The following is an 11,695-nucleotide window of genomic DNA, read 5'->3' on the forward strand; positions in this document are numbered from 1 at the left end:
GTTGGGAGGGACCCCAAGGGTCACAGAGCTCCAACCCCCTGCCACAGGCAGGGACACCAACCTCCAGGCCTGGAGCTACACAAGGTTGCCCAGGGCCCCAGCCAACCTGGCCTTGGACACCCCCAGGGACGGGGCACCCACCCCCTCTCTGGGCAGCCCCTTCCAGCCCCTCACCACTCTCTCTGTACAGAACTTCCCCCCAGTCTCTCCTCTCCCCCTTCCCTCCTCCAGCTTCACCCCATCCCCTTGTCCTGCCATTATCCACCCTTTAACAAGCTGATTCCCCTCCTGTTCCTCTGCTCCCTTCAGGGACTGGGGGGCTGCAGTGAGGTCCCCCCACAGCCTTCTCTTCTCCAGGCTGACCCAGCCCAGCTCCCTCAGCCTCCCTCCGTAGGGGAGCTGCTCCATCTCCCATCCCTGATGCCCTCCCTGCTGCTTCAGGCCCTGCCCAGGGCTGCAATTGGAGCTCCCAGGGCAGATTTGGTACCAAACAGACAAATTCCCCTGGTAAACCCACATGAGCCACAGGGGTATTTATATTGAATTGATCAGCATGAATTTGAGGAACTCAAACCCAAACCAGTCACGTGCTGGGAAAAGGCACAAATGACCCCACAGGCTGGTCAGAAATGGGCTGTTTTCACCCAAAATGACATGCAGGCAGAAATCGAGCTCAGATGTGTCTTGCATTTTTATTCCAGTAGCTCCTAGAGGGCTCTCCTGTGCCAGGAACTTCAAAGGAACCTCTGCTTTCATCCCTGAATAATTCACTTTCCTCACAGACACCAGGGGATGAGGCAGGGGAAGAGGCTTCCCAGCCAGGGCAGCGTCTGTCTGTCCAGCAGCACTGGGAAACTGGTGGCAGTGTGCAGGGTTTTGCTCAGTTACTGGTTCTGGGGGGAGATCTGTGCCCTCCCTGCTGGGTACCCAGGTCCCTGGGAGTTGGAGATGGGGTGAACCCACAGACATCACACAGGAAGCAGCTGTCACCGTGCTGAGTAGCATCCTGTGCCCTGCAGCAGCAGCAGCCCTGCATCCCCTGCCCTGCAGCAGCAGCAGCCCTGCATCCCCTGCCCTGCAGCAGCAGCAGCCCTGCACCCTCTGCCCTGCAGCAGCAGCAGCCCTGCACCCTCTGCCCTGCAGCAGCAGCACCATCCCTGCATCCCCTGCCCTGCAGCAGCAGCATCCCTGCATCCCCTGCCCTGCAGCAGCAGCATCCCTGCATCCCCCCCGTCCTGCAGCAGCAGCATCCCTGCATCCCCTGCCCTGCAGCAGCAGCATCCCTGCATCCCCTGCCCTGCAGCAGCAGCAGCATCCCTGCATCCCCTGCCCCGCAGCAGCAGCATCCCTACATCCCCTGCCCTGCAGCAGCAGCACCCCTGCATCCCCTGCCCTGCAGCAACAGCACCATCCCTGCATCCCCTGACCTACAGCAGCAGCACCCCTGCATCCCCTGCCCTGCAGCAGCAGCACCATCCCTGCATCCCCTGCCCTGCAGCAGCAGCACCCCTGCATCCCCTGCCCTGCAGCAGCAGCAGCATCCCTGCACCCTCTGCCCTGCATCCCCTGCCCTGCAGCAGCACCATCCCTGCACCCTCTGCCCTTCCCTGCTGGGAAGCCACCTAATTCTGCTGCCAGAGGTGCCATCCTCCCCCACAGGGGCTGTGTCCCTTGTCCTGCTCTTGTGGGAGACCTCAGACCCCCCAGTGCCCCCCTGCCATGAGCAGGGACACCCCCCACCAGCCCAGGGTGCCCCAAAGCCCCATCCAACCCAGCCTTGAGCCCTGCCAGGGGCAGCCCCAGCTTCTCTGAGCATCTCCTGGTCCCACTGACTGGGGATGCAGCCCAGGGCACTGGTGGCTTCCTGGGCCAACATTTCCAGGTCACACTGAGCTTCTCACCCCCCCAACACCACAACATCCTTCTCCTCAGGGCTGCCCTGCATCCATAATGCTTGGGATGCCTGTGACCAACGTGCAGGACTCAGCTTCATCTCCCCTGACCCTGAAGCATCTCAGAAGGGCACAAACTGCTTGTAGGACCCTCCCAACCCCTCCAAATCAGCAACAGTGGTTCACAGAGGAAAGCCAAACCGAGCACGGTGCTGGGGTGCAGACTTAGAAGCAGGAGGAGCTGAAAACACATCCAGCACCAGCAAGAAAAAACACAAGAAGTTGTTACTTTTCTTTCCTTTTTCTTTAAACAAACACCAGGTGAAGCAGTCAGGGTGCAGCTGTTGCACCCTGAAGCAGAAAGTAAAATCCTACCAGGGCTTGAGGAGGTCCCTGGAGTTTTCCTTGTGCATGGGGGAAAATTGTCCTAGAGGTAAAAAAAGACCCAGAGGAAAATAGCTTAGAGGCTTGTCAAAGATCCAGGCAAAGATCTGGAGGCTCCTCAGAGCTGTCAGGGGCTGGGTTAGCAGCAGTAGTGTTAGGCTGTGTTAATTGGTCTGGTTAGAGAGAGGAGGTAAAAGAGCCCAAATTCCACATGGATGCCAAAGAAAATGGGCAGAGCTCCTGTACCAGGTGAACCTTCCTTTGGAGGGATGCTGGTATCCTTCCCAAGAGGCTAAAGCAACCATGGGGAGGGGAAGGGGGGGGTGATGCTGCAGCCCCATGGGCCAGGGTCTGGCTGTGAGGAGCGTGGTGCTCAGAGCAGGTTGATGGAGACGCCGCGCCGGTGCTGCGCAGCGGGGTCTGTTTCACTGACTCTTGAGTAGATGCTCTTCTCATCCTGCTCTGGGCACCTTGGTGTGCTGTTACCCATCTTCCCATCACCTGTCTGCAGTTGGAAAGGGGCAGAAGCTTTGGTGGGGCTTCTGGGAGCTCATCCCTCCCTTGGCAGGAGATGGGAGACCCCCCCAGGCTCGGACCCCAAGGAAGCCCAGTGAAGATCCCTCTATCCCTTCTCCTCTCTCACCCCCAGGACTTGCTCAGCTCCATGTGAACACCCACAGGAGATGGCCATGAGCACCAACTCACCTGGGTCAGGCCCTGGACGGTGGAATAGATGGTTTTGGGGGTGTCCTGGGTGTTGTCTTGCTGTGTCTTGGGGACATTCTGCAGGTGCACCTGGGGAAAAGACTGGAGCTGGGAAAAGCCCTGGTGTCCCCAGGGCTCAGACCTGGTGAAGGGATCTCAAAGCCCATGGGGGTTAAAGCACCCAAGTTTGGTGGGGCTGGGGATGGAGACTCTGCTGATGCACCATGAAGCACAGGTGCTGCCCATGGGCAAGCCCCAGCGCTGGCACGTCCCCCTTCAAGTTCCTGGGGGGATTCAACAGACAGACAGACAAACCCTGGGGTTGTCCATCCAGCTGCTGTCCTTCCTCTCTGTCCCACACCACCCCCATCCCATGCAGAGACCCTCTGGCCAGGCAGCTGCCTCCAGCCCCATACCTGGAGCTCAGGGATGAGCTGGTCTGGACTCACCTGATGGGAAGAGCCGACATGGTCATACACTGTTGAGTAGTGGACTTCAGCCTCTGCAAGGAGAAAACAGCACAAGGTCAGCAAGGGAACAGGCTGCTGCATCTGGGAAGGGGCCAGGCTGCTCCTCAGTGAAGGCTGGAGGGAATCCCAGCACCTTCAGAGCTGCTGGAGGTGTTTGCCATGGGTGTGGGTCCAGGGGAGCATCGCTGAGCATCCACCCATCCCTCCTGCAGCAGGGTGGCTGCCTCCAGCTTCCAGCTTAAATCATCACAGCTGAAGGGACTTGAAAGTGAAAACCAGGTGCTTTGGGGTTTTTTAAATAGAAATACAAGATCCCTGGCTGCTTTCAGAGGATGATGTGGACTTGTGTCTCCTTCACAGGTTGCCACCCTTGCAGCAAGCGTGAGCATCAGCTCATTGAACAGAGGGGTGAAGAGAGGACTCAGATCCTTCAGAAACCCCATTTTGGGGTCAAAATTGCAATGCCTTCCCTTTGAAATGCTGCTGCCAGCCCCACAGAGAGGAGCACACTGGGGAAGAGGTTTTGCTGCTGGAAGAGCTGGATCCAGGAGGAGCCTGTGGTGCTGGTGCTCGGTGTGCTCCGGCATCCCGCTCGGGCACAAGCAAATGCCAAACGCAAGGTGGAAGCTCAGGTCAAGTTTATTTCTCTTTAGAGTAGCAACACAAAGTATAGAACAAGGGAAACAGCTGATGAGATGTGTGTGTGTTTGTTGGCTCAGTTGTAGCTCTGATGGAGATGGCACATGATATCCCTGGAGAGGAGGAGGGGATGGAAAACTGGTCCATGGATCTCCTCCTCTACCTTCTTTCTTGCTCACACCTGCTCCCTGAGAGCCTGAGTCCAGTGGGTTCTGTCCTTCCTACCTTCCTTCTTCCCTTCCTTCTTCCCTTCCTTCTTCCCTTCCTTCTTCCCTTCCTTCCTCCCTCCCTCCCTCCCTTCCTCCCTCCCTCCCTCCCTTCCTCCCTTCCTCTCTCCCTTCCTGCCCGCCTTCCTTCCTGCCTGCCTGCCTTCCTTCCTTCCTGCCTGCCTTCCTTCCTGCCTGCCTGCCTGCCTTCCTGCCTGCCTTCCTTCCTGCCTGCCTGCCTGTCTGCCTTCCTTCCTTCCTTCCTGCCTGCCTTCCTGCTTGCCTTCCTGCCTGCCTTCCTTCCTCCCTTCCTCCCTCCCTTCCTGCCTTCCTTCCTGCCTTCCTTCCTCCCTTCCTTCCTTCCCCCCTTCCTTCCCCCCTTCCTTCCCCCTTTCCTTCCCCCCTTCCTTCCCCCCTTCCTTCCCCCCTTCCTTCCCCCCTTCCTTCCCCCCTTCCTTCCCCCCTTCCTTCCCCCCTTCCTTCCCCCCTTCCTTCCCCCCTTCCTTCCCCCCTTCCTTCCCCCCTTCCTTCCCCCTTTCCTTCCCCCTTTCCTTCCCCCTTTCCTTCCCCCTTTCCTTCCCCCTTTCCTTCCCCCTTTCCTTCCCCCTTTCCTTCCCCCTTTCCTTCCCCCATCTCCTTCCCCCATCTCCTTCCCCCCTCTCCTTCCCCCCTCTCCTTCCTCCCTCTCCTTCCCCCCTCTCCTTCCTCCCTTCCTTCCTCCCTTTCTTCCTCCCTTCCTTCCCCCCTTCCTTCCCCCCTTCCTTCCCCCTTCCTTCCTCCCTTCCTTCCTCCCTTCCTTCCCCCTTTCCTTCCCCCTTTCCTTCCCCCCTTTCCTTCCCCCCTTTCCTTCCCCCTTTCCTTCCCCCTTTCCTTCCCCCTTTCCTTCCCCCTTTCCTTCCCCCTTTCCTTCCCCCTTTCCTTCCCCCTTTCCTTCCCCCTTTCCTTCCCCCTTTCCTTCCCCCTTTCCTTCCCCCTTTCCTTCCCCCTTTCCTTCCCCCTTTCCTTCCCCCTTTCCTTCCCCCTTTCTTCCCCCCTTTCTTCCCCCCTTCCTTCCCCCCTTCCTTCCCCCCTTCCTTCCCCCTTTCTTCCCCCCTTCCTTCCCCCCTTCCTTCCTTCCTTGCTGTGTGCTGGCATCACAGTGCTGCAGAGCAGGGAAACCAGGCAGCAGCAGACGCAGGCAGCGATGGCAGGCGGCAGCAGCAGCAGCAGCAGCTGGGGGGCTGGTTTCCAGATGTGTGTGCTCCTTGTACGCCTCTGCTTCTTCAGCCTTCTCACCTATTGCCTAAAGCCACTCTGCCTTTGAGGTTCTCATGGCTCAGCTCCTTGCTCCTGCTTGCTGGGCCGGCAGAAAGATTTCCAGGAAGAGACTAGGGGAGAGCACAGCCTCAGCCCCCACAGGGCCAGCCCCTTGCCCTCACCTCTGTGCAGCCAGGGTGGGGGGCACGGGGAAGCACCGGGGTCCCACACCCTGTGGTACCCTCCAGTACCAAGCCATGGTGGTGGCTGATTTCCCCCCCTGATCTTAAATAGGACCAGGTTATCCCCACCAGGGAGAAGTTAAAGCCCTCAAGTCCTACCTATGTTCGCTGGGTTGGGCGCAGGCAAGTTGAAAATGTCCCCACCTGAGGGACAAACAACACGGGACCCCCGTCAGCAGCCACAACCAAAGCAACCCCCCCACAGCATCCTCAGCTCTGGCTGCCACAGAGGCCCCTCAGAGGTCCCATCACCAGTGCATCAGGCCTGCTGGGATGGGTTCTGCAGGGGAAGCAGCTCACCTTTCTTTTTGCAGTAGACAATCAGCATGATAACAGTCAAAAGCACCCCAGTTCCAGCTACTGATCCAGTGATGATCCATACCTTCCAGGTGCCTTGGAAGAGGAAAAGGTCCGGTAACAACGTCCCAAAACATACCTGCCCCTTCCTGGCATCAGAGTGGGGGTCTAATCCCACTTCAACCTCCCCCCTCTGAGCCCTCCCCAGCTTCACAGGACCGTTAACTGGTGGTGCCACAGTCCAACATGGAAGGGATGCCACACAAGGATGAGTGGCTGTGTGGACAGAGCAGAGCTGGGACACTCCTGCCCCAAAGCCTCTGCTGTCCCCCAACTGATGTCCCCTTGCCCTTCAGGGACCTCACCAGTGTGGTTTTTTGGGGTGGGAAGGTGCAACCCCCACATGTGCTGGGGCATCAGTTGTACACGAAGCTCCAGCTTCCAGCTCATCCTTGGCTCTGCCTCTCTGCTACGCAAATCGATTTGATGCTCCCATCCCAAACTGGGACTTTTTTTGGAGAGGAGGGGGACAAGCTGGAAACACAGACCCACCTCCCCTCCCCAAACCCCCCCTGGGTAACAAAACCAGAGCACAAATGCTAAGAGCACTGCCCACAGAGTCGGGGTACCCCCACACTGCTTTGGGAGGAGATGGACCGTGCTGGCATCAGGCTCCCTGGCTCCCCCCTCTCCAGGCGTGGTGTTCCAGGGTGCCTGGCCACTAGCTTGAGGGCACATGGGGACGTCTAAGGGTGATACCAGCCATGGATGGGTGGTTTGGCAGCTCACCGGTGTCAGGAGGGTGGGTTGTGTTGTCTGGTGGCGTGGCAGGGGAGAGAACAGGGAGAGAGGTTAATGTCTCTGCTGGGGATGGGGGGAAAGGGGGAGGGGTCTGCGTTTTGCACAGCTCAGGAGGGGGAAAGTTTAGGGTGGCTGGGGGCAGGTTAAAGCCCATCCCCACCGCTCCCCCATCCCACATCCTCCCCACAGCCTTTACCTTTGCAGAGACCGGCGATCGAGGTGATGGTGACGTCCCTCTGGTCGATGGGGTTTCTCACCAGGCACATCACCGGCGACAGCTCATCCAGGAGTATCTCCTCCACCAGCATCATGGGGTCCTCACTTTGTGGTCTCCCCTCCATCCTCCAGCTGTAGGAGACGTTGCCCAAGCCAGAGCCCTGCACGGCGCAGCTCAGGGCGTAGCGGCAGCTGTGGGAGGAGCAGTTCTGCGCCGCGCACGTCACCATCGGCTTGGGCAGCTTCTCTGTGGGATGCAGGGGGGTGTCAGGAAATCTCTGAGCCCCCCACCCCATTTAACACCAAGGATGGAAAGAAATCCCAGAATCACAGGGACCTCCAGAGCTCATTGAGACCAACCCCTCTGCCAAAGCAGGGTCCCTAGGATGAGCAGTTCTGCGCCACACACGTCACCGTTGGCATGGGCAGCTTCTCTGTGGGATGCAGGGAGAGTGGCATGAAACCCTTGACCCTCCACCCCCATTCAACATCAAGAATTGAAAGAAATCCCAGAATCACAGAATCAAAGGGGTTGGAAGGACCTTGAGAGCTCATCAGGTCCAACCCCCTGCCAAAGCAGGGTCCCGAGGACAGGGAGCACAGGTTGGCATCCAGATGGGGCTGGAATCTCTCCAGAGAAGGAGACTCCACACCCCCTTGGGCAGCCTATTCCCCTCTCCAAACCCAAACAGCCAGCACTAGAAGGCACTTACTGTACACATGTAGGATGAAGTAGGTTTTTTTCCCTGCAGCCTTTGCAGTGTAGGTACCAGCATCCTTCATCGTCAAGTGGGAGATGGTGAGCGTGCTGCCATTACGGCTGAAAGACCAGTGCTTTCTGGGGTTTTCAAAAAAATGAATTTTGGGAGGATCACCAAATTCCACAGTTGCCACGACGTCATTGTTAAAGCTCCAAGCTACACCTTGCTCCTGCTGGTATCGGATGGTGAAGGAGACACAACCGTTCACAGGCTTGTTGTGCTCGGTGCTGGTGGGCACTGTGGACAGAACTGGAGCTGAAGACCGTGTGCCTGGTGAGAGGTTGTACACTGAGCTCAGGGACTGGCTGGTGGAGAAGGCAGGAGGGCTCAGAGAAGGGTCCTTGGCCAAATGATGAACCTCGGCTAAAAAGAAGGGGGCTCGCTGGGTGATCTACAGCAGCCAGAGCCCCCCCACCCACCCACCCAGTGCTACCATGCCCTGTGTCCCTGTCCAGCTGGGGGTAAAGTCACAGGAGAGTTTGGGATGGGAGGGACCTTTGAAGAGAGCCTCCAGGTCCAAAATGGAAGTGCAAGGAAGACTTTGCCATGGCTGAGAGGCTCTCCATCACCAGGCTGACATGTGAAGCAGGCAAGGCAGGAGGTGGCACTTCTCCCAAGTGCAGCTGGTTCTCCTTCTGAGAAGCATTTCCCTCTTATTTGAAATGCTTCCCATTTCCAGCAGTCAGTGCTTCCCGCTCTGGGCTGGGGGTGGATGGTTCCCCCCCAATCCTGAAAGAGGAACCCCCAGGTTTTCACATCTGCCAAGGGCTCTGCTTTCCCCTGGTGCTGTGGGGACACCTCCAGGAGATGGGGAAAGGTGTCTCTGGTCATGTGGAAAGGAAAAGTAGTCGAGGGGATAACCTCAAAGAAGAAAATCCCTCTGAAACAGCAGGTAAGGATGGGGGGGCTCATCTGGCAGGAAACCCCTCCTCAAGGCTGCAGGGACGGTGCCAGGGCAGTGCCACCAGCATCTCTGTCCATTCTTCCTTGTGGGAAGCATCCCCTGCTCCCCAAGAGCCCTAAAGACCCCACAGCAAAACCACAGGAGCACAGAACATGTGGACAACAGACCCCAAACATGCAGAACATGTGGCAACAGACCCCAGACTCAGGACAGACCAGCTAACCCAGCAACTGATGCACATCCAGCAGCAGCTGGATAACGCCAGTGCCATGACCAAGCCCTGAGCATCCCCTCCATCCCCTCATTAGCAGACAGACAGCACATGAGAGTGAGAGCTCAGCACCAGGTCCTGCTGAGCACCTTTCTCCTCACTCTGCCCATCATCCTTGGCACAAACTCCACCCCCAGCAGAGCCCTGCTGCTGGTCCCCACACACCAAACCCCATCCCTGCACTCCAGCCAGTTCTTCAACCCACCCAGAGCCCTTTGTGGGCTCCTCCCCTTGCTCTGCCCAGCTAAAACTGGGCATCCTCTACATACCTGCTCCGTGGAAGGGGAGAACGAGCAGCAGGCACCAGAAAACGTCCATCAAACCACCAGCACAAAGAAGAGATGTTTAGACACCCAGCATCTGCTGCAGATTATGGTCGCAACAGGAAGGCACCTGCTTCCCCACACCACTTCCTTCTATGTAAGTGCAGAGTTTACCCTGTGAAACCACCCATCTGAGGAATGTGTCCAAACTGCACTTAAGTGCCCCCCAGCTCACCAGTAGTGCAACAGAGCATCATGGAAATGAACATATTTTCAGTGACAAAGCGGCAAAGTCAAGTGTCAGCCACAGAGCTGGAGTGGAAGACTCATCAAAGGCAAATCTTACATCACTGGAACATCAACCCCCAGTACCAGTATCGGCTGGGGAATGGGCTGTTGGTGGGCAGCGTAGGGAGGAGGGACCCGGGGGACATGCCCAGTGGTGTGTCCTTGTGGCTGGGAAGGCTGATGGCATCTGGGGTGTGTGAGAAGGGGGGTGGGTAGGAGGTCAGGAGGTCGTTCTCCCCCTCTGCTCAGCCCTGGTGAGGTGGCACCTGGAATAGTGTGTCTGGCTCTGGGCCCCTCAGCTCCAGAAGCACAGGGAGCTCCTTGGGACAGCCCAGTGCAGGGACACCGAGGTGATGGAGGGAGTGGGACCTTTTCCCTGTGAGGAGAGGCTGGGGGAGCTGGGGCTCGTTCGAGGGGTGAGCTCATTAATACTGATCACTGAGCCGAGGGGGAGAGGCAGGAGGGCAGAGCCAGGCTCTGCTCAGGGGTGGCAGCCACAGGCCACGGGGCAGCGGGTGCTCCATGGGGCTGGCAGACTGTGTCCCTGTGAGGGGGATGGAGCCCTGGGAAGGGGTTCCCAGAGAGGCTGGGGAGTCTCCTTTCTGGAGACACTCAAACCTGTTGGGATGTGTTCCTGTGGGATTCAGCCTGGGGGATGCTGCTCTGCCAGGGGGTGGGACTGGATGAGCGTCCGTGGTGGCTCCCAGCTCCTCACGCTCTGTGAGTCTGGGATTCCATAAGGAAGGGGCATTGCAGAGCCCAGGACCACAAGCTGCCCACTGACCAGCATCACCAGAACATCCTTCCTAAGGGATGCTGAGCTCCAAACTCTCCATCCCCCCCCCCACACACACACAATTCCAACCCCCCTCAGATGGGACAGCAGAATGACAACAGCAGGGAAGGAGCCACTTCCCTAATTCTGGTCATCCTGAAGGAGTGTGACTGGTCACACTGGAGTTCACAGACTCACAGCCCAGCAGAGACCTCTGGACACCACCCCACCCAGCCCCTGCTAAAACAGGACCACCCTGAGCAGACCCCATGGGATTTGAATCTCTCCAGGATTTTCATCTCTCCAGAGGAGACCCCCAGCCTCTCCAGGCTGCCCGTCCCAGTTCTCCCAGTAAAGCAGTTTTACTTCATGTTCAGGTGAAGGAAGAACACTGGGCTGGATGGGGAAGTGGGGCTTGAAAGTAGTGCTGGATCCTCTGCCCAGTGAAGGAGCTGGGGGGGTGCTGTGGCCCCTCAGTGCTGCCCCCGTGCTCTGCTGAGGGTGGCTGGGGTAACACCAGCGCAGGGGTCAGCCTGTTGCTCGATGCTACAAGCAGCTTCTCTCTGTTGCAACACCCTGGCAGGGGGGTGAGAGGAGACAAAAGACACACTGGGGGATCACAGAATCATAGAATCCCAGACTGGGCTGGGTTGGGAGGGACCCCAAGGGTCCCAGAGCTCCAACCCCCCTGCCAGGGTTGGGAGGGACCCCAAGGGTCCCAGAGCTCCAACCCCCCTGCCAGGGTTGGGAGGGACCCCAAGGGTCCCAGAGCTCCAACCCCCCTGCCAGGGTTGGGAGGGACCCCAAGGGTCCCAGAGCTCCAACCCCCCTGCCAGGGTTGGGAGGGACCCCAAGGGTCCCAGAGCTCCAACCCCCCTGCCAGGGTTGGGAGGGACCCCAAGGGTCCCAGAGCTCCAACCCCCTGCCACAGGCAAGGCCACCAACCTCCAGGCCTGGAGCTACACAAGGTTGCCCAGGGCCCCATCCAACCTGGCCTTGGACACCCCCAGGGATGGGGCACCCACCCCCTCTCTGGGCAGCCCCTTCCAGCCCCTCACCACTCTCTCTGTACAGAACTTCCCCCCAGTATCTCATCTCCTCTCACCTCACCCACACAAGTACCAGGATTTGGGGCTTTCACACCCCTTTAGAGACACAAGAACAAGGTTGTCCTCACCCTTCCCTGGACCCCTCCTTGCTCCTGGGGGAAGCAGTGGCTTTGTGTGGGTGGACCTTTCCAAGGAAGCCACCAGGCAGATTCTTCTCTATTAGCAAAAGGAGGAAGCCAGGGAGATGCAACCTACCAATTTCTCTTCCCCCAACCCACCCCCTGGCCCACTCCCCC

The 11,695-nt window shown here is 58.5% G+C and overlaps 1 protein-coding gene across 1 annotated transcript; it reads right to left on the reverse strand.

Annotated features, from left to right (window-relative positions):
- Positions 1-2,649: 2,649 nt before the first annotated feature.
- On the reverse strand, positions 2,650-9,365 carry LOC311202124 (SLAM family member 7-like; the record flags this gene model as incomplete). The annotated part of the gene is made up of 9 exons (XM_084276669.1): positions 9,294-9,365; positions 7,802-8,212; positions 7,069-7,335; positions 6,861-6,887; positions 6,075-6,167; positions 5,874-5,918; positions 3,431-3,483; positions 2,982-3,071; positions 2,650-2,781 (listed from the first exon to the last, which is right to left on the reverse strand). Exons 1-9 carry the CDS (start codon positions 9,340-9,342, stop codon positions 2,650-2,652), a joined length of 1,167 nt encoding a protein of 388 aa, XP_084132795.1. The 5' UTR covers positions 9,343-9,365.
- Between the last annotated feature and the right edge of the window lie 2,330 nt (positions 9,366-11,695).

The sequence above is a fragment of the Gallinula chloropus genome, assembly GCF_964237585.1.
Source record: "Gallinula chloropus genome assembly, chromosome: 29".
Classification (NCBI taxonomy): domain Eukaryota; kingdom Metazoa; phylum Chordata; class Aves; order Gruiformes; family Rallidae; genus Gallinula; species Gallinula chloropus.